The 24,877-nt window shown below is 49.7% G+C and overlaps 2 protein-coding genes across 5 annotated transcripts in view; one reads left to right on the top strand and one right to left on the bottom strand.

Annotated features, from left to right (window-relative positions):
• Positions 1-10,957, bottom strand: part of ACAP3 (ArfGAP with coiled-coil, ankyrin repeat and PH domains 3) — a 66,544-nt gene extending 55,587 nt beyond the window's left edge. For 2 of the 3 annotated variants that reach the window (XM_074218767.1, XM_074218765.1), the window contains exon 1: positions 10,829-10,957. In XM_074218767.1, coding sequence (XP_074074868.1) covers positions 10,829-10,875 — 47 coding nt within the window. In that variant the 5' untranslated portion in view covers positions 10,876-10,957. The remainder of the gene's footprint in view (positions 1-10,828) is intronic. The other variant, XM_074218766.1, reaches the window with a different exon arrangement.
• A 7,407-nt stretch (positions 10,958-18,364) lies between these two features.
• PUSL1 (pseudouridine synthase like 1) overlaps positions 18,365-24,877 on the top strand; it is a 15,646-nt gene continuing 9,133 nt past the window's right edge. For both annotated transcript variants that reach the window (XM_074218761.1, XM_074218758.1), the window contains exons 1-2: positions 18,365-18,465; positions 24,427-24,484. In XM_074218761.1, the coding sequence (XP_074074862.1) occupies positions 18,410-18,465; positions 24,427-24,484 (114 nt within the window). In that variant the 5' untranslated portion in view covers positions 18,365-18,409. The remainder of the gene's footprint in view (positions 18,466-24,426; positions 24,485-24,877) is intronic.

Raw genomic sequence — 24,877 nt, 5'->3', positions numbered from 1 at the left:
CCAGAGACAGGGAACCCTTTGCTGGCTTCCCCTGTAGCCCATCCTGCCCATTCCCCTTTTGTACAGGACCTAAGTATTAGGAGGTTTTTTCATTACAGCAAGCCAAAACCTCCTCCTATATTCTTCCCAGTGGTCAAAGTCAAACTGACCCTTCAGGGCCATTCCCTCCAATACCTGAATATCTCAATCTCCCTAGGTCTCCTTCAGTCTTGATATCCCTTGCTTGCAATGGTGGATTCCAGATTCAAATTCAACTTTTCAGTTACTATCAATTTTGCCTTATGCCACAGCTGCCCAATGCCACCAGGCTATGCCCCATGGAGATGTCTTCCCAGTCTTCCAGCCTTAGGAAATCCCTTTCTTTCCCTGACTTTTGTCTCAATCACTCTTCTTCCTGTATCCTGGTCCATGGTTTCCACACTAGCCAGCTCTTAAGGTGGACTCCAACACTTACAATGGGGCAGCCTTCATGTGCTAGGTCTCTCAAGGGTCTACACCAGATGATCACCTCACATTAAATTTCCAGCATCTGCTGTTACTGTCCAAGAGGGGGCAGCCAGCTCAGAGTCCCACCACCACCACACTCATCCCTAGTGTATGGAGAGAAAGTTCCCCCCCCCCCCCCGCCAGTTCCTAGCGTTCTTTGTCCCCTAGACTTAAGTAAGCTTTCTATTTCTAATAACCTCTTATAACCCTTCCCTTCCTGCAGCCCAGATGACACACACTAGTGAAGCCTTCCCTGATCCTTCCCAAAAGTCACCCAGTGGCTTCTATTTTTACAGAAGAAACTGAGGAATGAAGAAATGAACTGATCCACCCAGAGTCATAGCTCCATAGCTTCCATTGCCATGGAAACCATGGACCAGGACTAGAAGGAACCTTAGGGGGTCATTGAGTCCAGTCCCCTCATCTTATAAAAGAGGAAAGTGAGGCACAAGAAAAGGAACTGATTTACCCAGGGTCACAGGTAGAAATTAAGGATCCTAGTTCCAGAGCTAGAAAGGATCTTAGAGGCTATTGAGTTCAGTCCCTTTATTTCACAGAAAGGGAAACTGAGGCACAGAGAGGTAAAAGTCACACAGGATCTAAACTCAAGTTTCCCTGACTCTAAGGCCAAGAATCTATCTAGTAACTCAGACCTCAGAACATTTTTAGAGAAATTTCATAGGATCATGGATATAAAATTGAAAAGATCACCTCAAAGCCATCTAAGCTCATAACAAAGGAGATCAAGAAGTGTAGCAAGTTTTCCCAGGTCACTGAGCTCATCAGGGTTAGAGGTGGGATGTGAATCCAACCCTTATTGAGTCCTAGTCTGAAGTTGGTATAGAGCAGTTCCTTAGGGAAGCTTGGCCATCCCTTCATTTGGGGTGTTGTGGGCTCAGACTCAGGGGTGAGCTGGATCAAGATCAAGGGATGTTCACTGCATTATCTCTAAATCAACTGAGGTCACTGGGTCACGGAGACTATGGGCATGATGGAGACAGGCTATGGATGGCAGTAAGAAGGAAACAGGTCCAGACTTTTAGATCATGCTCAGGTGGATCTTCAAGGTGGCCTGGGGAAGATACCAAAGGCTGGAGTCATTCTTTCACTCCCAATGCCTCAGTGGCTCTCCATTGCTGTCTCCTTAGTTGAGTAATCAAGGCAAAGTCTCCATCAACTGGGATCCCCCCTTTCTTTTTTTTCTCAGAGTTTATTTATTTTGAGTTTTACAATTTTCCCCCTAATCTTACTCCCCTCCCCCCACAGAAGGCAATCTGCCAGTCTTTACTTGTTTACTTGTTTCCATACTATACATTGATCTAAATTGAATGCTTGAGAGAGAAATCATAGCCTTAAAGAAAAATAAAATAAAATATGAGATAGCAAAATTACATAGTAAGATAACAGTTTTTTTTTAATTTGAGGTAATATTCCTTGGTCTTTGTTCAAACGTCACAGTTCTTTCTCTGGATACAGATGGTATTCTCCATCGAAAACAGCCCCAAATTGTCCCTGACTGTTGCACTGATGAGATGAGCAAGTCCATCAAGGTTGATCATTACCCCCATGACCACCCTTTCTTTATCTATTCTTAAGTCCTAGCTCTTCCATACTTCCTCCTCTCCATTCATTCCTTCTCTCCCCTGTAGCCTCTCCTCTCACTTCCATAGGCCAGAATGTCTTTATTCTGCTGATCTGTTGAATTTCCATTGTCCTTCAAAATCCAGCTCTATGGAGAGAGCCTTCTCCTGAAGGGAGTCTTCTCTGCTCTCAGTTAGTGAAGAACTCCCTCTAGAAATTTCACCTTAGTACTTTGTTTCATAAATGTCCTATCCCCACCCTATATAGTTTGGAGTCAGGAAGACCTGACTTTCAAAATCTCACCTTGGACATAGTGTGACTGTGTGACTCAGGTTAAGTCTCCTGGTTCATAGGTCACTCTCTAAGACTAGAAGGGACGGAGAAGATGTTCAAAATCTCTCTTCAGGGATGAACTTACAGGTTCAGCCCAAGATAAATGCACTTAACAGCTAGTTTTCATTGTCTGGTACCTCATCCCTCTCCTAGACTCTAAACTTGATGGAGAAGATGGGCTCGTGAATCAGAGCTGGAAGGGATGTCAAAGACCCTTTTGTTCAGATCCCTCATTTTAAAGATGGGGAAATTGTGGCTCAGGTTGTTGCAGTCACTGATTCAGTCATATAAAAGCCAGATGGAATGTCAACCCAAGATCTTCTTATGCCAGAGGCTCTCTTTGGGCACTTAGGTGGCACAGTAGATCCAGTGTAGGACTTAAGAGTCCTGAAGAGCTGAGTTCAAATTCAACCCAGGCAAGTCACTTAACCTTAGATTCTACTATTCACTTTGGGCATTGGTAAAATGAGAATTTCCAAAAACAGGTACAAAACAGGTACTTCTTGACCTACCACCTTACAATGAGATTAATGTACATCAATGATTGAGGCCTTGAACCCAGGGGACCTGGCTGGTGATTGGGGGCAGGGGATACTTCAAACACACTTCCCCTCTCTGGAGGCAGCCAAACCCTGCCTTGCCCATCAAGTAGGAACCAGGGGTTCACCCTCCACCCACCTGCCTCCCTATGGACTCCACCCTTGCACCTCTCAAATCAGCCAATCATTACTACATGGAAGGGTGTGACTGACTCTGACTGCTCTATTCTGAATCTAAGAAATGACTTTGCACATAGTATGCATTTAAGAAATGCTCCATCTTTCTACATCATCATCCAATCTCCTTTTCTTTCCTTCCCCCCCCCCACCAAAAAAAGAAGTGGAAGCTCCAAGAGGACAGGACTGTTTGATTTGTCTTTGTATGCCTAGTACCCTCCACCCTAGGCTAGGCACAGGGTTGACCTTTCCTAAATGCTGGCTGAACTGAACTTCTGGAGAGCTGAGACCAGGACTACTCTAGGCTTGGCATATTCCCACAATGCCTAGGACAGAGCCTCATCCGGTAGGCTCTTTAACAAATATTCTTTGCAAGAATAAATGAGTGAGACATCCTGAAGAGAGGCTGCCTTGGCCAATCGATCAATGAGAATTTACAATCTGAGGGAGGGAGACAACAAGGGTATGTGTGTATGTGAGTACTACATATCTCTCTCACATACACACCCCATTCATATACATGTTTATGAATATGTAATGTACAATATGCATGTGTGTGATGTAGTGTTTGATACATGTGTAAACATGCTGTGTTGACTGTGTGAATGGAATGTGATGTCTCACATGCATGTGAAGGTAACATGTAATGTGTTGTATATATACAGTGGACATATGCAATACAATAAGCTATCTATACATATATTTATTATTGCAATGTATGTGGATCGGTGTTCTTATATATAGATATTTATTGTGCTATATGGAATATTCTATATAATGTAGCAATATAATATATACATTTTGCATTCGTTTGCTATAATGTATACACTTATTAAATTGTATATTGGATACATGCTGTGGAATGTACAATATATAATATTTGTATCTATATGATATAGTGTTGTGTACATTGTATGGAGAATTGATGCTTATAATACATGTGTATATAAATGTGTGGTATCTCACAGAGATGAAGCAGATCTATCATATATCTATCTCTGCCTCACCTGACCTAGTAGCTGCTTAGTGACTATTGAATTAAATAGCTAGGTGGTGCAGTGGTTAGAGCACAGGTCCTGGAGTCAGGAGAACTCTGAGTTCAAATCCAGTTTCAGACACTTAATTACCTAGCTGTGTGACCTTGGGAAAGTCACTTAACCCCATTGCCTTGCAAAAACAATCAAAAAAAGATTTAAGAATTGAACAATTAGGGCGGCTAAGTGGTGCAGTGGTTAGAGCACAGGCCCTGGAGTCAGGAGGACCTGAGTTCAGATCCGATCTCAGACACTCATTAGCTGGCTGTGTGGCCTTGGGCAAGTTACTAAACTCATTGCCTTGCAAAAACTAAAAAAAAAAAAAAAAAGAATTGAACAGCTAGATGGTGAAGTGGCACAGCTGCTTACTAGTTGGGTGGCCTTGTGTACATGACTTAACCTCAATGACTTTCAAGAGTAAGATATTATACTGTGTGAGATGTGTGCCATATACAGTGGACACATGTAATAAAAACAAGTCACATGTACCCCTATGCTTATCATTGTGTTGTAATATAATTTGTATCTGCGATATAAGCATGTATTGCCTGATAGTCTTTTGCATACAATATAGCATATATTTTATATACCTGTTGTGTACAGGTATGTGTTAGTATATTGCATACATGTTGTAAACCTATGTAATATGGTATATCACATATACACTGGATGTATGCGATATATCATATAAATCCATGTGTGCATTGTGTGTTATACAGTTATGCAGTGTATACAGTTATATTCATAAATGTAGTCTATATAGTTATATAGTGCATTATAGACATGTGTGCATGTTTTATATGTATGTCATGTTATATACCATCTTCCATGCATACATGCATGTACAATATAATATGTAGCATATATACATACACAGAAGACTAGGTCCTCATATAGATGAAGAATTAAGGCAGAGATTAAGTGACTTGCCCAGGGTCACACTTCTAGTGACTAAGACTACATTTGAACTCAGGTCTTCCTGACATAGAAAATTACCTAGCTGTGTGGCCTTGGGCAAGCCACTTAACCCCATTGCCTTGCAAAAAAAAACCTAAAACAAAACAAAAAACAAGACAAAAAATATACATATATATATATATCTCAGATCTAAGACCCAATCGCCAATGTCTCCTTTACTTTACTCTGAGAATCCTCCTCTCCCCAGAGGTGATTTGACAAACACAGGCTCTAAGGAAACATCTTCCCCCAGCCTGCTGTTTTTCTCAGTTGACTTCCTCCCCCATTAGAATTTCCTCATCAAAGCCACAGAGTGTTGGGGCTCTGAGCTTTGGGGGTTCAACGAATCCACTCTCCTCATTGGCTGGAAGCAGCTCAGAGGGGTCACAGAAGTTCATGATTGCCTCCAGGATCATATGAGAAATCCTGGGTCTGGCATTCAAAACCTTCTCCAATCTGGCTCCCACCTACCTCTGCAGGCTTATCTCAGCTAACTCCCCTTCACGCACTCTCTGATCCTGTCAAACCAGCCTCCATGTATGTAGGGCGTGTGTGCGGGCTGTCCCTGGGACATGCTATTTCATCATCTTCCTCTTGTCTGACTTGGCACAAGTGGCTCCCCACCTCAGGAATGCAGTCTGGCCTCACCTCCAGCACAGAGTCCCCTCTTTCTTTCAAGCGGTACAGGTGCACCCCTTGCCTGAGGCCTTCCCCATTCCCTACCCACCCTCCTCTAGTCACTGCCAGCTGACTCTGGAAATCATTTTTACTTACTTGTAGCTATTGATTTCTCTGTCTACCAGTGGTAGCCCCCATAGAAAATAAGTCCCCTAAGGGCAGAGGCTGAATCACTTTTTTCTATGTATTCCTAAAACCTAACCCAGTGCCTGACTCATTTTTGTGGTTGTGGTTGTTCAGTCATATAGGACTAATGGTTTCTTGGCAAAGAGACTGGAATGGGTTTGCATTTTCTTTTCTAGTAGATTAGGCAAATAGAGGTTAAATGACTTGTCCAGGGTCACATAGCTAGTAAGTAACTGAGGTTGGATTTGAACGCAGGTCTTCCTGACTCCAGAACCAGTGTTCTATCTGTCTCTCTGCCTCACCTGACCTAGTAGCCACTTAGTGCCTATTGAATTAAACAACTTGGGCCAGCTAGGTGGCACAGTGGCTAGAGCACTGACTCTGGAGTCAGGAGGACCTGCGTTCAAATCCAGCCTCAGACACTTAATTACCTAGCTGTATGACCTTGGGAAAGTCACTTAACCCCACTGCCTTGCAAAAACAAACAAAAAAAAAGATTTAAGAATTAAACAGCTAGAAGGTGAAGTGGCATAGCTACTTACTAGTTGGGTGGTCCTGTTAGTGACTTAACCTCGAGGACTTTCAAGAGATTCTTTCCACTTCTAAATCTGATTCCCCTCAAACTGGAATAGTGCTAGGGCCTAGGACCCTCTGTCTTCCCCAGTGGGAATGGATAGGAAAGAAAGTCATGGGGAAGCAAGGACCTCTTCCCTAGGGAATCTCATGCAACTGATGCTGCCTGCCAGAAACTAGATAGCATGGAGATCTGGAGCCAGGAGGGACCTGTCCTGTCATAGGATTTTGTGATTACAGATTTAGAGCTAAACCTGAGGAACCAGACACTCTGCTCCTTTCCATTAAACAGGAAGTAACAGTTGAAGTGACTTGTCCAGGGTTGTCCAAGTCAGAATTTGAACCCAGGTCTTCCTGACTCCAAGTGAAGCATGTCCTCTCCACTAAGCCAAACTTCAGACCATCAAAGCTATAGAATTTAACCTTCCCATTTTACAGTTGAGCAAATTAAAGACGGGAGAGATAGTCACCTGCTGAATAAGACAGTGTAGCATTTGAATCCAAGTCCGCTGACTCTAACCTCAGCACCCCTTCTACAGTTAAACAGAGCCTCTCATATTATTTGTCTGTCTCCTGGTAGTGACCAGAGGGCAAGGCTTGGGCAGATAGGTGGTGTGAAGGAGGTGGGGAGACAAGGGGAGAAGAAGAGAATTGAAGGAGGGAGCCCCAGGGACTGAAGAGCAGGGCAGGGAAAGGGTCAGGGCAGAGCTGTTCCCAGAGGTGACTGAGATCAGGGCTGGCTCTAGGCCCCTTGCTCTTCTGTCCTGTTATAATTATTACTATTCTCCCTCTGGCTCATAGAGTGCCCATCGCCTCCTGTTATATCTCTAGCCTAGTCCAATGCTTTGCAAGAGAATCCTTGCTGAGGTCTATCCCGGATCTCTCCTGTTGCAGCCTCAGCCTCCTTCCTCTAGTTCCCAACCAAGTGGGGCCAGCAAAGATGAAGAACATCTGGTGCCTGCTCCCAGGGAGCCCACAATGGGAGGGGGCAGGGCAGAAGCCGACAAGGCTCCCCCAAGCCCAAAGGCATGGTGATCCCAATCCTGTGAGCAGACACCCGCTGACCACATCCTCTCCACTCTCCTCCTCTCCCCCCCCCAAACATTGGCTCCTCTCTGCCCACAGATTTCTCCCCCCCCCAATCCGTCTCCCCCCTCCATTAGCTCATGTTACTGTAGCTAGTTCCCCAGCATGCCACATCCTCAGCCTCAGACACCTTCCTGGCAGGGGCGGGAGTGTGAGGGTCTTCCCAATCCTTCCCACTAGCTGAACAAGCCCCCATGGGCCACTGCTTCCAGGGGCGCAGACCACAGCTCCTCCCCTTGTACCCACTGGGCAAGCTTTACTCATTCCTTGGTGGGTGTGGCAAGGACCTCTCCCTCCCCCACTACCATTGCAAGACAGACCAGAGTGATGCATCCAGAGGGGACTCCCATAGTCTCTGACTAACTCTCTCCCTATGTCCCTCTCATCATCTTTATTGAGGAAAAGGGAACCAGAGAGGGAAGGCATGCCGCACAGCAAAGTTGACCAGGGCATCTAGGCTCCAACTCAGATGAAGTGTGCTCGTCTATACTGGGGAAGGGTGGGGGGAATCTGGGTTAAGGACACATACCAGCCTAGAGGCTAAAGCAAAATGGACCTTCTCCAGGACCCGGGACAGATCTGTACATAACAGTAAGGGAGAGGTACCCCAAGGGCCCTCTCTCAAAAACAGGTACTGCCAGGTCAGATAGGCAAGTCTGAGCAGGGAGGAGACTAGAGCAAAGGTGTGTGTATGTGGGGGGGGGGGGACAAGAGTTTCTAAACTTCCACCAGAGCCACAGAGGAAGATGTGGATAGGAACCCCACAAATCTCCAGGTCCATGGGAGAGTCCCATCCTGCCTGAGCAAGGAGAGTTCAGGAGAGTGAAGTTTCTAAAATGGAGCAGGAGACTGAAGACAGAGCAAGAAATAGGGTTGGGGTGGGGGAAAGTTTGAGGCTAACCTTCCCCATCTGAACTCTGAGCAGCCTCAGGTTTGCAAACCCTCTGAGAAAGGGAAGAAATGAATGATAAGGAAAGGCCTGTCTGTAGCAATCGGCACCATCTCCTGGTCCTGGGCCCTGGTCCTTTTCCCTCCAACCTTTGGACAGGACCAACAGAAAGGCCCCACCTTGGCTGCCAAGACTGCCCTTCTGCCTCATGGCTGGGACAGGGATGGAAAAGGTATGGTTAGGAAAAAGGGGGAGCTCTAACTGTGGGCTCATTCCATGGGACTCCCTCTTCCCTCCCCTTCCCCCAGAGAAACAGGCAGACAGGCAGATGGAAGAGATTGCTCAGAACTACCCAGACCAAGCAGAAGTGACCACCAGAAAGACGAGGAAGACAGGCTAAAGACTGACTAGAATAGGATTTTTTCTTCCTGAGAACCAGAGACCCTTCCTCCCCATAATCCTTCACTTTCTCTATGCATCCCCCCCTTCACCTACAGTCCTCTCCACCTTCCAAACCTCTGTAGACTATCCACCTATGACAACCCCCCCAACACACATGCACCTTGACCTTGCCAACCCCCGCCATTGCCCTCCTGCACTGCCCATTCTGGGAGAGACATCTTGGGTCATGCTCCCCTAGCCCACGCCTGCTTTTCATTTCTTTCCAGTCCCCTGAAAGCTTGGGTTCCCAGGACAAGCAAGAAGAGAAAACAGAAGGGAGGGGGGGAGGAAAGGAGGAAGGGAGGGCCTAAGCTAAGGAAGGGGCTGCTGTCTTTGTCTCCGGGAGCAGTTCAAGAAAAAGTATGGAGTCACAGGCCCCAGTCCTTCAGAGAATCCAAATGTAAATGAAGACCCATTCATCCCCATCCATGTTTGCACACACAAACACAGGTTCATGTGAATGTGCAGCTCCATGTGGATTACATGCATGTGGGCATGTGACAGTACATGCCTCACACACATGCACACTGTGGACCTGTGTCTTCACAGGTGCACATGTGTGTACAAAGTAGACACCCCGGCAATGCTGCCAAGTGAGGTCCCGCCGCCGTTGCTTGGGGCGAGATCTTTGGTCAGTTTTCCTGTCTGATCCCTCAGCTGCCTCTGAGGCTGGGCCACTCCAGTTTTTCCCTATCGGGTAGACATTTCCCAGGAGAGCTCACACCAACAGGGAAACCGGGGCACTGCCCATCCTGCCTGGCAGTCTCAGGGGCACACGGAACAGACGGAGTCTAGAAGCTGGACAGACAGGGATCCAGGGATGGACAGATGGACGAGCCACAGAGCCTCGAGAACAGGGGACCTCCAGCCTTCTGTCTCTTTCTCTCTGGGACAATTGTTATCTGGAAAGGTCTCTTTGTTCCCTTGAGAATGGGCTTGGAAGACATGGAGCTGGGAGAGTCTATTAGAGAGCCTGAAGCTGAAAGCCAAGCTCCTTCTCTGCCACCCTGCTGGCCTTCCCGACCTGTCAAAGGGGCTGAGACCCTGGCTGCAGGAGGTGGGGGAGGGGGTGGCCTGTCACAGGAGAAAGCCTCTGGCTCATCGAAAGCCCCTTCCTCTTTCTCTGTTGCTTTCCTTCTCCTCCAGGGAGGAGGAGAGGGGCTTCTCTCCTAGGGTAGCTTCTGCAGGAACAGACCCAGGCCCTCCAACCCATGGCTGCCTTCAGAGCCGGGACTGCCCCCCAAGGCATGCCCTGTCACTTAGTCTCTTGTCCCCCCACCCCCACCCCATCCCAGAGATCTGAAGGAACCCAAACCTTGCCGGGGCTGGGAAAGAGCTGCGAGCCCTGGGGGGGGGGGGGGGTGCGGTCGGGAAGACAGGGGCCAAAGGCTCCTGGTTCTGTCACTGACACGCCCCACGTGGAACCCGGGCAGGAAGAGGACGGAGGCGAATCGTGGGAGCCCCAGGCAGTGGCAGCCTTTTGTGTGTGTGTGTGTGTGTGTGTGTGTGTGTGTGTGTGTGTGTCTGCCGGTCTGCTTCCATCTCTGGGTGTGTGGGTCTCTCTCTCTCTCTCTCTCTCTCTCTCTCTCTCTCTCTCTCTCTCTCTCTCTCTCTGTTTCTCTCTCTCTCTCTCTCTGGGCGTGTCTCGCTGTCTCTGGGTCTCTGCCTCTCTCTCCGGGGGGTGTAGCTCTATTTCTGTCTGCCTCTATCTCTGGGGGTCCCCCCTCTTCCACTGTCTCTGGGGTTGGGGGAGTCTCCCCGCCTCTGTCCCTGGGTTTGGGGGGATCTCCCCAGCCTCTGCCCCTGGGTGTGTCTCGGTGCCCGTCTCTGCCCCCGCCTCCCCGGGGCTCCGGTCGCGGCTCGGGTCCCCCCGGCTCCGTCTCCCGGGGCGCGCGGGGTGCGGGCGGCCCCGGGTCCGAGCGGCTCACCTGAATCGGGGCGAGTCCTTGATGCACTCCTCGAACTCCACCGTCATGTCTGCGGCTCCGCCCGCGGCCCGGGCTCTCAGAGGGGAAGCGCCCGCGCCATGGCCAGCCGCGCCCGCCCCGGCCGGCCCCGCTCCGCCCGCCCGGGCTGGGGAAGGAGGCCGCCGCAGCGCGCCCCGGCCCGCCCCGGCCCGCCCCGGCCCGCCCCGCCGGCCTGTCACCGCGCAGGGAGCGTCGCCCAAGTCCCCGCCGCCGCCGCCGCGCCCCCTCTCCCCGCAAGCCCCTCCCCGGGCAGCGGCGTGCGGCTCCCATCTGCCCAGCCTTTGTCCGGCGCCTCGGGCTCCGCCCCCTCCGAGGAGACACCCCCAGATCGCCGCGTCTCCCCTTTGGAGCCGGGGGCGCCTCTCGCCTTCTACCGAAGAGGAGACCGAGGTCCCCAGAGGGGACGCGGCCAGCCCAGGGTCACCGGCCAGGATGGCAGTGCCGGGGCCGCAGACCCTGCCTCTGCCCCCAAGCAGCAGGGCTTCCCCGGCTCTCTCCCTTAGGATTCCCGGCTCTGCCCCCCCCCCCCCCCTCCCCGCGGGATGCCTCAGAGACCTGCACCGCCTGGAACCCAGGACTCGTAACCTCTGGGTGGGGCCTCGCCCGACCAGGTTAGCACCTGTGTTTTGGGAGAAACCCTGGAGCCTAGCTGACCTCCAGCCTCCACAACCATCCCTTGGGCCAGAGGGAGGGGCTCCTTGGACCTAAAATTGGAAGGCCATCGAGCCAGTCGATCAGAATTTCTTAAGTGCCTCCCCTATTACAGCCACTGAGGTATGCGCCACTCAGAGGATCAAAGAATTCAGGTCGGAAGCCATCTTTGAGGCCTTTTGGATCTACCCTTCCATTTTACAGATGAAGCCCGGAAAGCTTATGGGATTTGCCCTAGGCCACATGGGTGCTCATCTTCTTCCTCTAGCGAGAGCCGGGGCTCTTTGCAAGCGACCATGGTTCACCCTCCCAATGCCGTGAGGGTGCCATAGATACCAAACTTCACACCTCAGTTCTGAACCAAACTCCCTCCCCCCCGCCAAAAATCTCTGCACCCCTCCCAACTCCCCTATTTTAATTGATGACTCTCCAAGACTTCTATTCAGAAATTGTTGACAGACCTCGCAGACATTTGCACCAGGAGAGACAGAATGGTATAGTGGATGAGTACCAGACCTAGAATCAGGAAGACCCGAGTTCAAATCCAGCCTGATATTTACTCCCAGTGTGACCCTAGGGCAAGTTAGTTTCTCTTTCTGTAAAATGAAGGAGTTTAATACTGACCATTTAGCTCTAAATTCATTTTCCTATGATCTTTACACCCTCCCATTGCTTCAACCCCCACATCTAAGGTGCTGCCCAATTCAGCCTATGTCTAAGATATCTCTCATTTCTCTCTTCTCCATACACAGAGCCAACCCCCTAGTCAACCTCTCAGCCCCTCTCTTTGCTTTTTGCATTAGGGCTTCCTTGCCCTCAGACTCACCATTTTCTACTATTCACCACACTAATGCCAAAATAATGTTCCTAAGAACTCTGCCACTTACTATTCCATGACCTTGATCACCTTGCCCTTCCCTGAGACTCAGATTCCTTCTCTGTAAAAGAAGGAAAAGGGCTTTGAATGTCCTCAGAGGTTCTTTCTGGCTCTATAATGTTTGTTCTTCATTATCAAAGAAGACCACAACATCAGGGAGGTGATACCACGACAAGCGCATGAATTGTATTTGAGTGAGGAGGGGCTGTGCTAAGTCCTCAGCCTCACTTTCTCCTCCAGAACCATTTGGGTTCAGTGGCCAGATATGAATCAGGATGACTGGAAATGGCCCTGGATGCAGGGTAATCCAGGTTAAGTGACTTGTCCAAAGTCACATAACTAGTAAGTGTCAAGTGTCTGAGGTCAGATTCAACCTCCTGTCCTCCTGACTCCAAGGCCAGTGCTCTATCCACTGTCCTTTGGCTCTATTATTCAACCATGTAATCCCCCTCTCACAATCATTCCTAAGGATAAAGACAACCTCTGGTCCTTGACACTGAAGGGCATTCACAGTTTGCCTGCACCTACCTTCCTAGGTCCATTTCTCATCCTTCCTTCCCCCATCACATAGCCCCCAGGTCTCTTTGTCTTATTCCTAATTTAGATCATGGAATGGGTGTTGCCTCAGTCAAACAGAGACCAATTAAAAATCTTAGCTTAAAAGGGCCTAGGTCTCCCAATGCATCCAGGGCCATTTCCAGTCACCCTGATCCATATCTGGACCCAAATGTCTCCCAGGAGAAAGTGAGGCTGGTGACTTTGCACAACCTTCCCCTACTTGCATGATAGGGCATCACCTCCCTGAAATCATGGTCCTCTTGGAGAAGTAAGGACAAACAACACCTCCCCAGTTCAAACAGCTCTTCTTGCTCTGCCCCCTGCCTATTCCTTCCTCCCAAATTCAAATAAACCTCATTTCTGGAATGGACTCCATCCCCATCTTGGTCTCAACATTTTTTCCTCTTCCTTCATAACCTGCATCATACCCCATCTTTTCCAGGGAGTCTTCCAGGACCCAGAAGGGTACGCTTCTCCAAGTCAAATTTCTCAGACTTTGTCTTCCACTGTCCCTACCTCCATTACATGATTCTATAACATGCTATTTTATGAAAATGTGTATGTCCTCAGAGACCGTGGGGGCCTGGAGGATAGAGGGCTGATCTTAGAATCAGAAAGACAAAAACTCAAATCCTAGCAGAACTGTCTGAGCCCAGGAGAGTGACTTCACCACTCTTGTGCCCTACATGCCTCCCTATGACGTATGGGTGTCTCCCTGTGACTTATGTATGAATGATCTACTAATTTAAGGTGGTAATGGAGGACTCCTATTTTAGGGTGATTCCCTGTTGTTCAGTCGTGTCCTTTTCACTGTGACCCCATTTAAGGTTTTCTTGGCAGAGATACTGGAGTGGTTTGCCATTTCCTTCTCCAGCTCATTTTACAGATGAGGAAACTGAGGCTAACAGAGTGAAGGGATTTGCCCAGGGTCATCCAGCTAGGAAGTGTCTGAAGCTAAATTTGAATCTTGAAGATGAGTCTTTCTGATTGCAAGTTCAGTGTTCTATCCAATGGACCCCCTGGCTACTCCTAACACTCCCTCCAAGACTCCTATCTTAGAATGACTCGTTAGAAAACAGGAAGATTCTTGAAGGTAGAAGCTGGGCTCCTGGCTAGAGCATTGAACTTGGAACTAGAAAGCCCTGGGTTTGAAACCTGCTTCAAACATCTACCTACGTGACCCCAAGCAAATGACTTACCCTCCCTTCACATATTAGAGAGTTGGACTCAAAACCTCTAAAGGGCCCTTCCACCTCTAAATTAATGATCTGGCTCCTTCACTTCAACAATGTCTATTGAACTTTAGAATGTGAAAGGCCCCAGGTTGGTATCTCAGTTATGAATGAATGAATGGAAAAGTATGATTCTTCGGTTCCTCCTAGGTGCCAATCACTGTGCTGTGTCTTGGGCATAAATATCCTTGGAAGTCAGTGCCCAGCCTCTGAGTACAATGCCTCCTCACAGCTTGTACAATGAATATTGAATGGTGAAAGGAGGGGGTTCCAGGGCTGAGCTTCATTCAGAGGCTCTTAGAAAGGCAGCATGGTGTAGTAGATAGAACACGGGACTTGGAATTGTGGGATCGGCTCAGAGTCTTTCTTGCCAGAGAATTCCTGACAAAGCACTTCATTCCTCTGAGACTCACTTTTTCTCACCTGGAAAATGGGTGACCTACTTCCCAGGGGTGTGGTAAGGCTCCCCTGAATGTCCAGGACTTTGCAAGCCATAAAGCATTGTAGAAATGTCTGCCTTCAGTATCCATGCAACAAACATTCATTATTCACCTCTCTAGAGGAGATGAGCTGGGTTTTGTTACCCTGACAGGACAATAATAATAATAATAATAATAATAGCAAATGTATACACACACACACACACACACACATATATATATGTTTATATGACTTATTACAGATGCCCTCACAACAATCCTGGGAGGTAGATGCTCTTATTATTCCCATTCTACAGATGGGGAAACTGAGGCAACCAGAGGGGAACAAGACTTGCCCAAGGTCACACAACCACTAAGGGTCTGTGGAAGGATGAGGACTTCCTTTCTCCAAGACCAGTACTTTCTCTAAGACCAGAGACATCCAACTTAGCTACAGGAGTCAAAGTTTAGTGGCAATCATCTCTGAGAGGGGCATCTCTCAGGGCCCCAGGCAGTGAGTTCTCCAGGTCCCTTAGCAAAGGAAGCAGAGTTCCTCATCTGGAGTGCCCTATGAAATCACAGGTCTGGTTAAATAAACAAGCACATCAGAGAGGTAGGTACAAAAGCAAGTGTTCTTCCAAAGCCAAAGGAAGATCTTTCCCAAGGGAGAAGGGTGCAGGGAAGGCTCCTGGGGACAACGGGCAGATGGAAGTTCATTTTGGAAGTGTGTTGGACTTTAAAGGATCCTAGACTTAAAACTGGTAGGGACCTCTGTTCAGTCATGTTTGATTCTCCCTAATGCCATTTGAACTTAGCGAAGATACTGGGTTGGGATGGTGTGGCATTTCCTTCTCCAGCTTGTGGAAACTGAGGTAAATCTGGTGAAGTGACTTGCCCAGGGCCACACAGTTAGGAAGTGTCTTCATTTGGACTGGAACTTAACACCTTTTGACTCCCAGAGTGACAGAGGTCACTAATCCACACTGCCTCATGGTACTGCTGGGGCTGTGTACTGGATAGGAGCCAACATGACAGCATGGTAGCCCACCTCCACAAGAGTCGGCTAGGGACAGCTTAGAGTGGGAGACATGAGAGGGCCTCTGCCCTGCTCACAGTCATAGTTCTCGGAGAGATGGTCCACATCTAGAGGAGGGCAACAGATCTGGACAGTGGAGGAACCTTCAAGAAAATGGGGTTGTTTGGAGTGGAGAGGGGAGAGGAGGGGAGGGGGAGGGGGAGGGGAGAGGAGAGGAGAGGGGAGGGGAGGGGAGGAGAGGAGAGGGGAGGAGAGGAGAGGAGAGGAGGGGAGGGGAGGGGAGGGGAGGGGAGGGGAGGGGAGGGGAGAGGAGGGGAGAGGAGGGAGGGGAGGGGGAGGGGAGAGGAGGGGGAGAGGAGAGGAGGGGAGGGGAGGGGGAGAGGAGGGGAGGGGAGGGGGGAGGGGGAGAGGAGGGGAGGGGAGAGGAGAGGAGGGGAGGGGAGGGGAGGGGAGGGGAGGGGAGGGGAGGGGAGGGGAGAGGAGGGGAGGGGAGGGGAGGGGAGGGGAGGGGAGGGGAGGGGAGGGGAGAGAGAAACTGAGGGGAGACCCCCCCCAAATCTGGCGGCTGTCCTCAAGTAGTTGGAAGGGCCGTTATGGGGGGGGGGGGGGGGGATCGGCCTGCTGGGCCTCAGAAGGCAGAGGCCAAGGTGATGGGTGGAAGGTTCCGAGAGGGAAATGCAGGCTCGTGCGCGAAGGACCTCCTCAGCCTTCCAGGCGGCCCGGAGGACGGGGCCCGTGGGCGGCTGGCGGGGTCCGGGACACCCGGGGCTGCGGTTCGGGGGTCCCAAAGGCCGGAGCGCCCCGGCGTGGGGGCGGGGCCGGGGCCCCGAATGGCCGGGGGAAGGGCCGCGGGACTCGAGCTGGGACTTGAGGCGTCCTGGGAGAGGGGCGTGACTGTGTGTGTCTGTGTGTGTACTCGTGTAAGAGTGTGCAAATATTCGAGTGTGTGTAAATGTATCCATCCTTCTGAGTGTGTGTGTGAATGTGAGTAGATATTCCAGTGTGTAAATGTTTGTGTCCATGTGTGAATGTATCCTTGAGTGTGACTGTGTATGTTCGAGTGTGTAAGTGTGTGTGTCTGTGTGCGTGTCACTGTGTGTCCATGTGTGAATGTATCCGTCTGAGTGTGCGTATGTTCGAGTGTGTAAGTGTCTGTGTGTGTCACTGTGTCTGTCCGTGTGCGAATGTATTCATCTGAGAGTGTGAGACTGTGTGTGCGTGTGTGAGCATGTCACTGGGTGCGAGTGTATGTGTGAGTGTGTGAGTGTGTCACTATGTGAGTGTATGTGTGTGTGTCACTGTGTGTTAGTGTGTGTCACTGTGTGTCACTGTGTGTGTCACTGTGTGAGTGTCTCTGTGTGTATGAGTGTGTCACTGTGTGTCACTGTATGTGTGTGAGTGTCACTGTGTGTGTGAGTGTGTCACTGTATGTGTCACTGTGTGAGTGTCACTGTGTGTATGAGTGTGTCACTGTGTGTATGAGTATGTGTCACTGTGTGTGACTGTGTGTCACTGTGTGAGTATCACTGTGTGTCTGTGTGTGTCACTGTGTGTGTCAGTGTGTCAGTGTGTATCACTGTGTGTGTCACTGTGTGTGAGTGTCACTGTGTGTCACTGTGTGTATGAGTGTGTCACTGTGTGTGTCACTGTGTGTCACTGTGCGTATGAGTGTGTCACTGTGTGTGTCACTGTGTGCGTGTGTCACTGTGTGTGTGAGTGTGTCACTGTGAGTGTCACTGAGTGCATGAGTGTGTCACTGTGTGTATGTGTGTGTCAGTGTGTGAGTGTCACTGTGTGTGTCACTGTTGTGTGTCACTGTGTGAATGAGTGTGTGTCACTGTGTGTGAGTGTGTCAGTGTGTATCACTGTGTGTGTCACTGTGTGAATGAGAGTGTGTCACTGCATGTGTGAGTGTCACTGTGTGTATGAGTGTGTCACTGTGTGTGTGAGTGTGTTACTGTGTGAGTGTCACTGTGTGTATGATTGTGTCACTGTGTGTGTATGTGTGTGTCACTGTGTGAGTGTCACTGTGTGTGTCACTGTGTGAATGAGTGTGTGTCACTGTGTGTGAGTGTCACTGTGAGTGTCACTGTGTGTGAGTGTCACTGTGTGTGTGAGTGTATCAGTGCGTGTCACTGTGTGCGTCACTGTGAGTGTCGCTGTGTGTGTGTGTCACTGTGTGTGTCACTGTGTGTCACTGTGTGTGTGAATGTGTGTCACTGTGTGTGTGTCACTGTGTGAGTGTCACTGTGAGTGTCACTGTATGAGTGTCACTGTGTGTGTGAGTGTGTCAGTGCGTGTCACTGTGTGAGTGTCACTGTATGAGTGTCACTGTGTGTGTGAGTGTGTCAGTGCGTGTCACTGTGTGTCACTGTGAGTGTCACTGTGTGTGTTACTGTGTGTCACTCTGTGTGTGTGTGTGTGTGTGTGTGTGTGTGTGCGCGCACGCGCGCGGCAGACAGAGAGGCAGACGGACAGTCGGACACTACAGCTGCGGCCTCGGGCGCGGACAATGCCGGCTGGGCTGGGGTCCAGCCCGGCTCCGGCCCGGCGGCGGCCGCCCCTCTGCGTCCAGGGACGCGGCGGCCACTTGCTCCCGCTCCCTGAGCCCCGGCCCGCCCCGGCCCCGCCCCTCGCCCCGCCCCCGGCCCCTCTCGTCCAATCGCGCGCGGCGGCCTTGGAGTCGGGGCCGGCGCGCGCCGCGGGGGGGCGGGGTCCTCGGGGCCGGGGGCGGGCACGCGCGCGGGGCCCCGCCCCTCCCACGCGGCCATGGCCTCCCGCGCGCGCTACCTCGTGTTCTTCCAGTACGTGGGGACGCTCTTTAGGTAGGTAGGGAGGGCGGGAGGCGGGGCGCGGGGCCCGCGTGTCCTCAGATTGCCCCGGCGCCCACGTGGGGGGCCGGAAGGCAGCCCCTCCCCATGCCCCCCCCAGCGCCCCCGGCCCGCAGCTATTAGGCGCCTGCTGTGCGCGCCCGCGGCAGCCCGGCCCCGCCCCCAGCTTCCGGCCGCCCGGAGCCGAGGAAGGATGTGGCCGCGGACGGGACCCGGCGGGGCCGCGGCCAGAGGAGGCCCGGGCCCGGGAAGCCGCCGCCGCCGCCCGCCGCCCGCCGCCCGCTGCCCGCCCGGTGCCCGCTGCCCGGCCTGCGGTCGGTGCCCACTGCGGCCTCACGCCTGCTGGGGAGGGAAATCCGGGACACATGCCGCGGCTGGTGCTCCGGGCCGCCCGGGCCGCCCGGCTTGGTGATAAGCGGCCCGGCCAGGAGCAGGCCCGCCTAGTCCGGGGCAGGCCCCGGGGCCTGGTAACACCGGAGAAGGGCCCCGAAGGAAGGGCCTCGTACCCCTGTAACACCGGAGAAGAGCCCCGAAGGAAGGGCCTCGTACCCCTGTAAGACCGGAGAAGAGCCCCGAAGGAAGGGCCTCGTACCCCTGTAACCCCGGAGAAGGGCCCCGAAGGAAGGCCCTCGTACCCCTGTAACACCGGAGAAGGGCCCCGAAGGAAGGCCCTCTGACCCCTGTAAGACTGGAGAAGGGCTCCGAAGGAAGGCCCTCTTACCACTGTAAGACATGTAGAAGGACTCCAAAGGAAGGCCTTTTTACCTCGTAAGACCAAGTAAAAGGACTCTAAAGTAAGACCTTCTTACCCCTGTAAGACCAAGTAGAAGTGTCCCAAACTAAGGCCCTCTTACCACTCTAAGATTGTGTAGAAGCACCCCAAAACAAGGCTTTCTTAGCATTTTAAGACCATATAGAAACTCCAGAGTATTGGCTTCTTACCCCTGTAAGACTATGCAGAAGCACCCCATATAAGGCCTTCTGACATTGTAAGACTATGTAGAAACATCCCATACAAGGCCTTCTTTCTACTGTAAGACTATGTAGAAATGTTGAAATGCCCCCAAACAAAGCCGCCTTGCCACTGTAAGACCAAGTAGAAGTGCCCCAAAGTAAGACCTCACTACTGGAAGACAATGTAGAAGTGCTCCAAAGTAATTTCGAGAGGGAAATGAAAACTCACTTTTGCACGGGGCTGGAGGGAAATCCCCAAAAGCCCTCATGGAAAACTGTGATTTCAAAAATTTCATTCAACAGGCATTTATCACATAGTCAGACAATAAATACTTTTTAAGTGCTTACTATGTTCCAGCACTGCACTTTATAACAAAGAAGCAGAAGACAGTCCCTGGCCTCTGGGAACTCTCAATTCTTTAAAAATTTATTTAATTCATTAAATATTTCCCAATTAAGTGTAAAAAAAAATCTAACATTCTTTTTAAAAATTTTGAGTTCCAGATTCTTGCCCTCCTTCTGCCCCTCCTCCACCCCTTGAAATGACAAACAATATATCATTAATGCATGTGAAGTCATGCAAAATATATTTCCCATATTAGCCATGTTGGAAAAAAATAAAGTGAAAAAAATATGCTTCCATCTGCACTCAGATCCTTACATTGTTCATCATGAGAAAAGGACCTCACAGTCTTAAAGTAAGTCAGGCACTTGTACCAGGGATTGGGGGGCAAGACAAAAGTAGTCCCTTCCCTCAAAAAGCTTCTACTTACTAGCTAGTTGTGTGACCCTGGGCAAGTCACTTAACCCCAATTGCCCTCAAAAGTAAAAAAATAAATTAAAAAAAAAGCTTCTATTCTATTGGAGGAAAGTGACATATATGTTGTTAAGATATATGTCAACACAGAGCACACCATTATTGTCCATGGAGTTTTTTTGACAAGCATACTGAAAAGGTTTGCAGTATGCAGAAAAGGTTCTCCAGTATACAGCAGGGGTTTAATAAATGCACAATGATTCTTGTTCTTTGTGACTCCATAGATGATAGCATAATATAGTCTTTGGGGTTTTCTTGGCATAGATACTGGAGAGGCTTGCAGTTTCCTTCTCCAGTATACAGCAGGGGCTTAATAAGTGCCCATTGACTGATTCTAGCACTTTGTGATCTCATAGATGATAGCATGCCAATTCTGCTCTTGGGGTTTTCTTAGCAAAGATACTGGAAGGGTTTGCTGTTTCCTTCCCCAGTATGCAGTAGGTACTTAATAAATATTTGTTGACCCCCCCCCTCCCCAGAGTGAAGGGACTAAGACTAAAATAATCATCATAAACCATACAAGTTGGAGATAGGTACAATGTAAAAGTGAAAGGAAAAAAAACCTGCTCCTTCATGAACATTGAGATTGTTCATGAGATAGTTCATAGAGGTGGTAACAGCAAACCTCAGTCCACGTCAGTGGTCTGCCTCAGATGGTGGCTGCTTCAAACCCCATTTGATTTTCAAGGTCAGGTCACCTGTGGGTTCCCAGGTAGGTGGTTCTGCCCTTTTGTTTTTGTTTGTTTTTTTAGAATTTTTGCAAGGCAAATGGGGTTAAGTGGCTTGCCCAAGGCCACACAGCTAGGTAATTATTAAGTGTCTGAGACCAGATTTGAACCCAGCTACTCCTGACTCCAAGGCTGGTGCTTTATCCACTACGCCACCTAGCCGCCCCTACTACGCCACCTAGCCGCCCCAGTTCTGCCCTTTTAAGGTGTGACAGGTAAATCCAGCCTCTTTGGCTATATGCCAATACTGACTATGGATTTTTCAGCAAAAGATACTGAAGAGGTTTGCTATTTCCTTCTCCAGTAGGTTAAGGTAAACAGGTTAAGTGACTCGCCCAGGGCCACACAACTAATACGTGTCCGAGGTCGGATTTGAACTCTCCTAGGTCTGGTGCTATAGCTGCTTAGCCACAAGATAAGAAGGTAGGAAAAGGACACAAAGTAATTTAGCAGTGGGAGGAATGAGGAAAGCCAAGGAAGTATAGGAGGTAGTTGGAGCTTGAGCTGTTTGGATGGGAACTAGGGATTTTTAGAGGAGATGAAGAGGGAGAGCTTTCTTTGGGGAAAAGTGGACATCCTCGAAGTGGAAAATGGACTTTCACGTATGAGGAGCAGCAAGAGACCCAGTTCAGTTTATGTGGAAAGATCAAAGTTGAAACGACTGTGAAGGGCTCCAGAAGTCAAAGTCTGTCTTTGATCCTATAGGCAGGAAGGAACCACTGGAGTTTCTTGAAAAGGGGAAGGAGAGGTTCAGCCCTATTTGACAATTGTGGATTGGAGAAGCAGTGATGACCAGCTAGGACTTTACTTCAGTGCGTCAGTGAGGAGGATCTGAGGGCCAGGACTCGGCTGCTTATGGGCTAGGCAGAGAGGAAGTGTGGGAGTAAGCAGAGACCACAAGATCTCATTACAAATTGGATGTGGGAGATGATGGGGAATGAGGAGTCAGGAGGGACTCTGGAGCTCCCTCCTTGGTGATGTAAAGAGGAAGATTGTCTCTCTCCTTAATTGTGCACTTACTGCCAGCAGCATGCCATCCATCCAGGATCCACTTGATATGTGAATTGGATTGGATTGGATAGTGGAAAGGTGCTCTGAACACAAATAAGAGAAGTTATAGGGAGTGGGGAGAAATGAGTTCCATGTTAGATATTTTGTGGTTCACTCATTTTTGGTTCGGCCTGACTTTTCATGACCCAGTTTACTGTTGGCAGAGATACTGGAGTGGTTTACCAGTTCCTTCTCCAGCTCATTTTACAGGTGAGGAAACTGGGGCAAACAGGGTGAAGTGATTTGCCCAGGTCACCCAGGTAGTGATCTGTTATTTCCTCCTCCAGCTCATTTGAGGTTAGGAAACTGGGGCAAACAAGGTGAAGTGACTTGCCCAGGGTCACACAGCTAGTGTTCTGCCATTTCCCCCTCCAGTTCATTTTACAGGTGAGGAAACTGAGTCAAACAGGGTGAAGTGACTTACTCAATGTCACACAGCTAGTAAGTGTCTGAGGTTGGATTTGAACCAGATCTTCCTGCTTATCCACACCTAGCATCCCTCACTCTGGTTTGGAGATATGAAAATTAAAACCATTCTGAGAGAAAAAAAATGGGATGGACATCCTCCTCATCAGAAAATGTCAAGGCTTTAGACAGTCACTTTGTTGAGAATGTTGTCTAGAGGACTCTTGCCAAGTAAGGGATAAACCTTGTGATCCTTCCCAGCCGTGAGTAAGTAGACAGTTGGAGATGCAGATCAGTCTTTAGGAGAGAACTTAGGGCTGGATTTATAAGGGTAGCTCAGTGGTGCAGTGGAGAGAGCAAAGACCTAAGTTCAAATATTACCTTGTATACTTACTAGGTACATGACCCTAGGTAAGTCACTTCCCCCTTTCTGTCTCAATTTCCTCAATTATGAAATGAGTTAGAGAAGGAAATGGGAAACCACTCCAGTATTTTGGCCAAGAAAACCCCAAATGGAATCACAAAGAGTCAAACACGACTGAACAATAACAAATATGAATCTGGGGGTCATCTACAAAGAGATGATGATTTAGCCCATGGGACTGATGCCTGAGAGAGAGAAGGGGGGAGTGAGAGATAGAAGAGAAGGGCCCTAGATAGAGCCCTGAGGTAAATCTATTTATACCTAAACATGAAAGATTATCCACAAGAGACTGAGGAGATTCAATGCTTCCTCAGAGATGGTGATAGAGCACCATGACTAGTGGTCATATCATCAAAACCCAAGGAAGACAGGTAGGGCCCTCAAGGACTGAAGGCCAACCAGAACTTTAAAAAGGTCAATAAAATAATCGTTGGCCACCTCGGGGAGAGCAGTTTCAGCAGGAGCGGGGACTGACAGCTAGACTTCCACGGCCTGAGAAATGAGTAGGAGGTGTGAAAATCGAGGTGAGAATAGCCCAAGATCTTTGTGGTTTGTTTTTTCCCTCTGGAAGGGGAGATTTAGGACACTTGCTTGAGGGGATGTCAAAGCAAGTTTTTTTTAGACTTGGCCATGATCTGGTTGTGTTTATGGCAATGGGGGATAAATAAAGGTTGGAAATTAGGTCAAGAGAAGAGAAGATGGAAGGGGCAGGCTACGGGAGGAGCCAGGAGAAGCCAAGAGGCTTTAGGATTCAGGATGTTAAGTAGAGGGGAAAGAGAAGACCCCCCCCCCCGCCTTATCCTCAACCTGGGGGAGGTGGATGTGAAATGGAGGTGACTGGAAGTGTAGAATTGGGGAAAAGAGGGAACTTACAGTGGGTGGCTTTGGAGGGCCACCATTGACAGGGATGAGGAGGCCATAGGGTGTATTGGTTGAGTGTGGTCTGGGGCCCTTGGAAGTTCCTGAGACCCTGTTTTATTAATCATACTAAGATGGGGGGGCAACCAAGTGGTGCAATGACTAGAGCACTAGCCCTGGAGTCATGTATTCAGTCTGCCATGGCCATGGAAATGGAGCCACTTCAGACATTTTTGATATGATTCATCCTTCTTTCCCTGATGTTCAATCTGGGGTTCCAGAGAAAAGCCCCAAAACTGGGAGGCCACAGATGGGCACCTTCAGAATCCTGGAAGCTCTGGCAGCACAATAAATTCAAGAGGAAAAAGAAAGACTTCTGGAAATCATCCCTCAAAAGGAGAGGTGGCCCCTAGCTGATTGTAACCATCCAAGTCAACAAGGCCCTGGGGAACAAAGACAAGTGAAAGTAGCCCCTGCCTTCTGGGACCACCAGGGGAGGGGGGGGTGCAGCCTCTGCAGACTCAGTGTGCTTATATCTAACCTGAAGGGGTTAACCTGGCTGTCTGGTCTATGGGGTTCTTCTTAGCTCTGACATTCTGTGCTCTAGGATCCTTGCCTCCTCTCAGAGAGGTGGAATTGGTGCATGGCTGTGACTGATTCTCTTTCTCTTTCTTGCCCCCTCCCTCTCTCCTTCTTTTCTTCCTTCTTTCTCCCTACAGTGGGGTCATGGCTATCAAGCGGCCAGAACAAAGGTTTGGAGTCCAGAACCTTCTGGAGGTGAGTGAGTTGCCTGCTGGCCAGTATAGAGCTATATGCTGGTTTGAGGAGAAGGGAGAAGGTGCCAGCACCTAGGGATGGGGGGAATCAGAAGAGGCTGCTTCATAGGGGATGTTTCTGAGTGGAGCCAGGAAGACACTACAAAGTGGCAGGGAGGAGGGTGATCCAGGGATGGGCCAGTATGCACAAAGGGGATGAAACTTGGAGATGGATCAGCCAGCAGTCCAGTTTGGCCGGAATGTAGGTAGAAATGCCATCTTTAGACATGCCAACTGCCTCCAATTCCTGCCCCTTGATTAAAATCTCTGTTTACATGGGGGATTCCCCCCCCGCCACTGTAGGCAGGGGAATAGACAGAATGACCTCATGTTATGTAGAGATAGATCATTAAAT

The sequence above is a fragment of the Macrotis lagotis genome, chromosome 1 (assembly GCF_037893015.1).
Source record: "Macrotis lagotis isolate mMagLag1 chromosome 1, bilby.v1.9.chrom.fasta, whole genome shotgun sequence".
In the NCBI taxonomy this organism is placed as follows: Eukaryota; Metazoa; Chordata; class Mammalia; order Peramelemorphia; family Peramelidae; genus Macrotis; species Macrotis lagotis.
The sequence above is the reverse complement of the archived record's forward strand: the minus strand, read 5'-3'. Positions and strand labels throughout refer to the sequence as shown.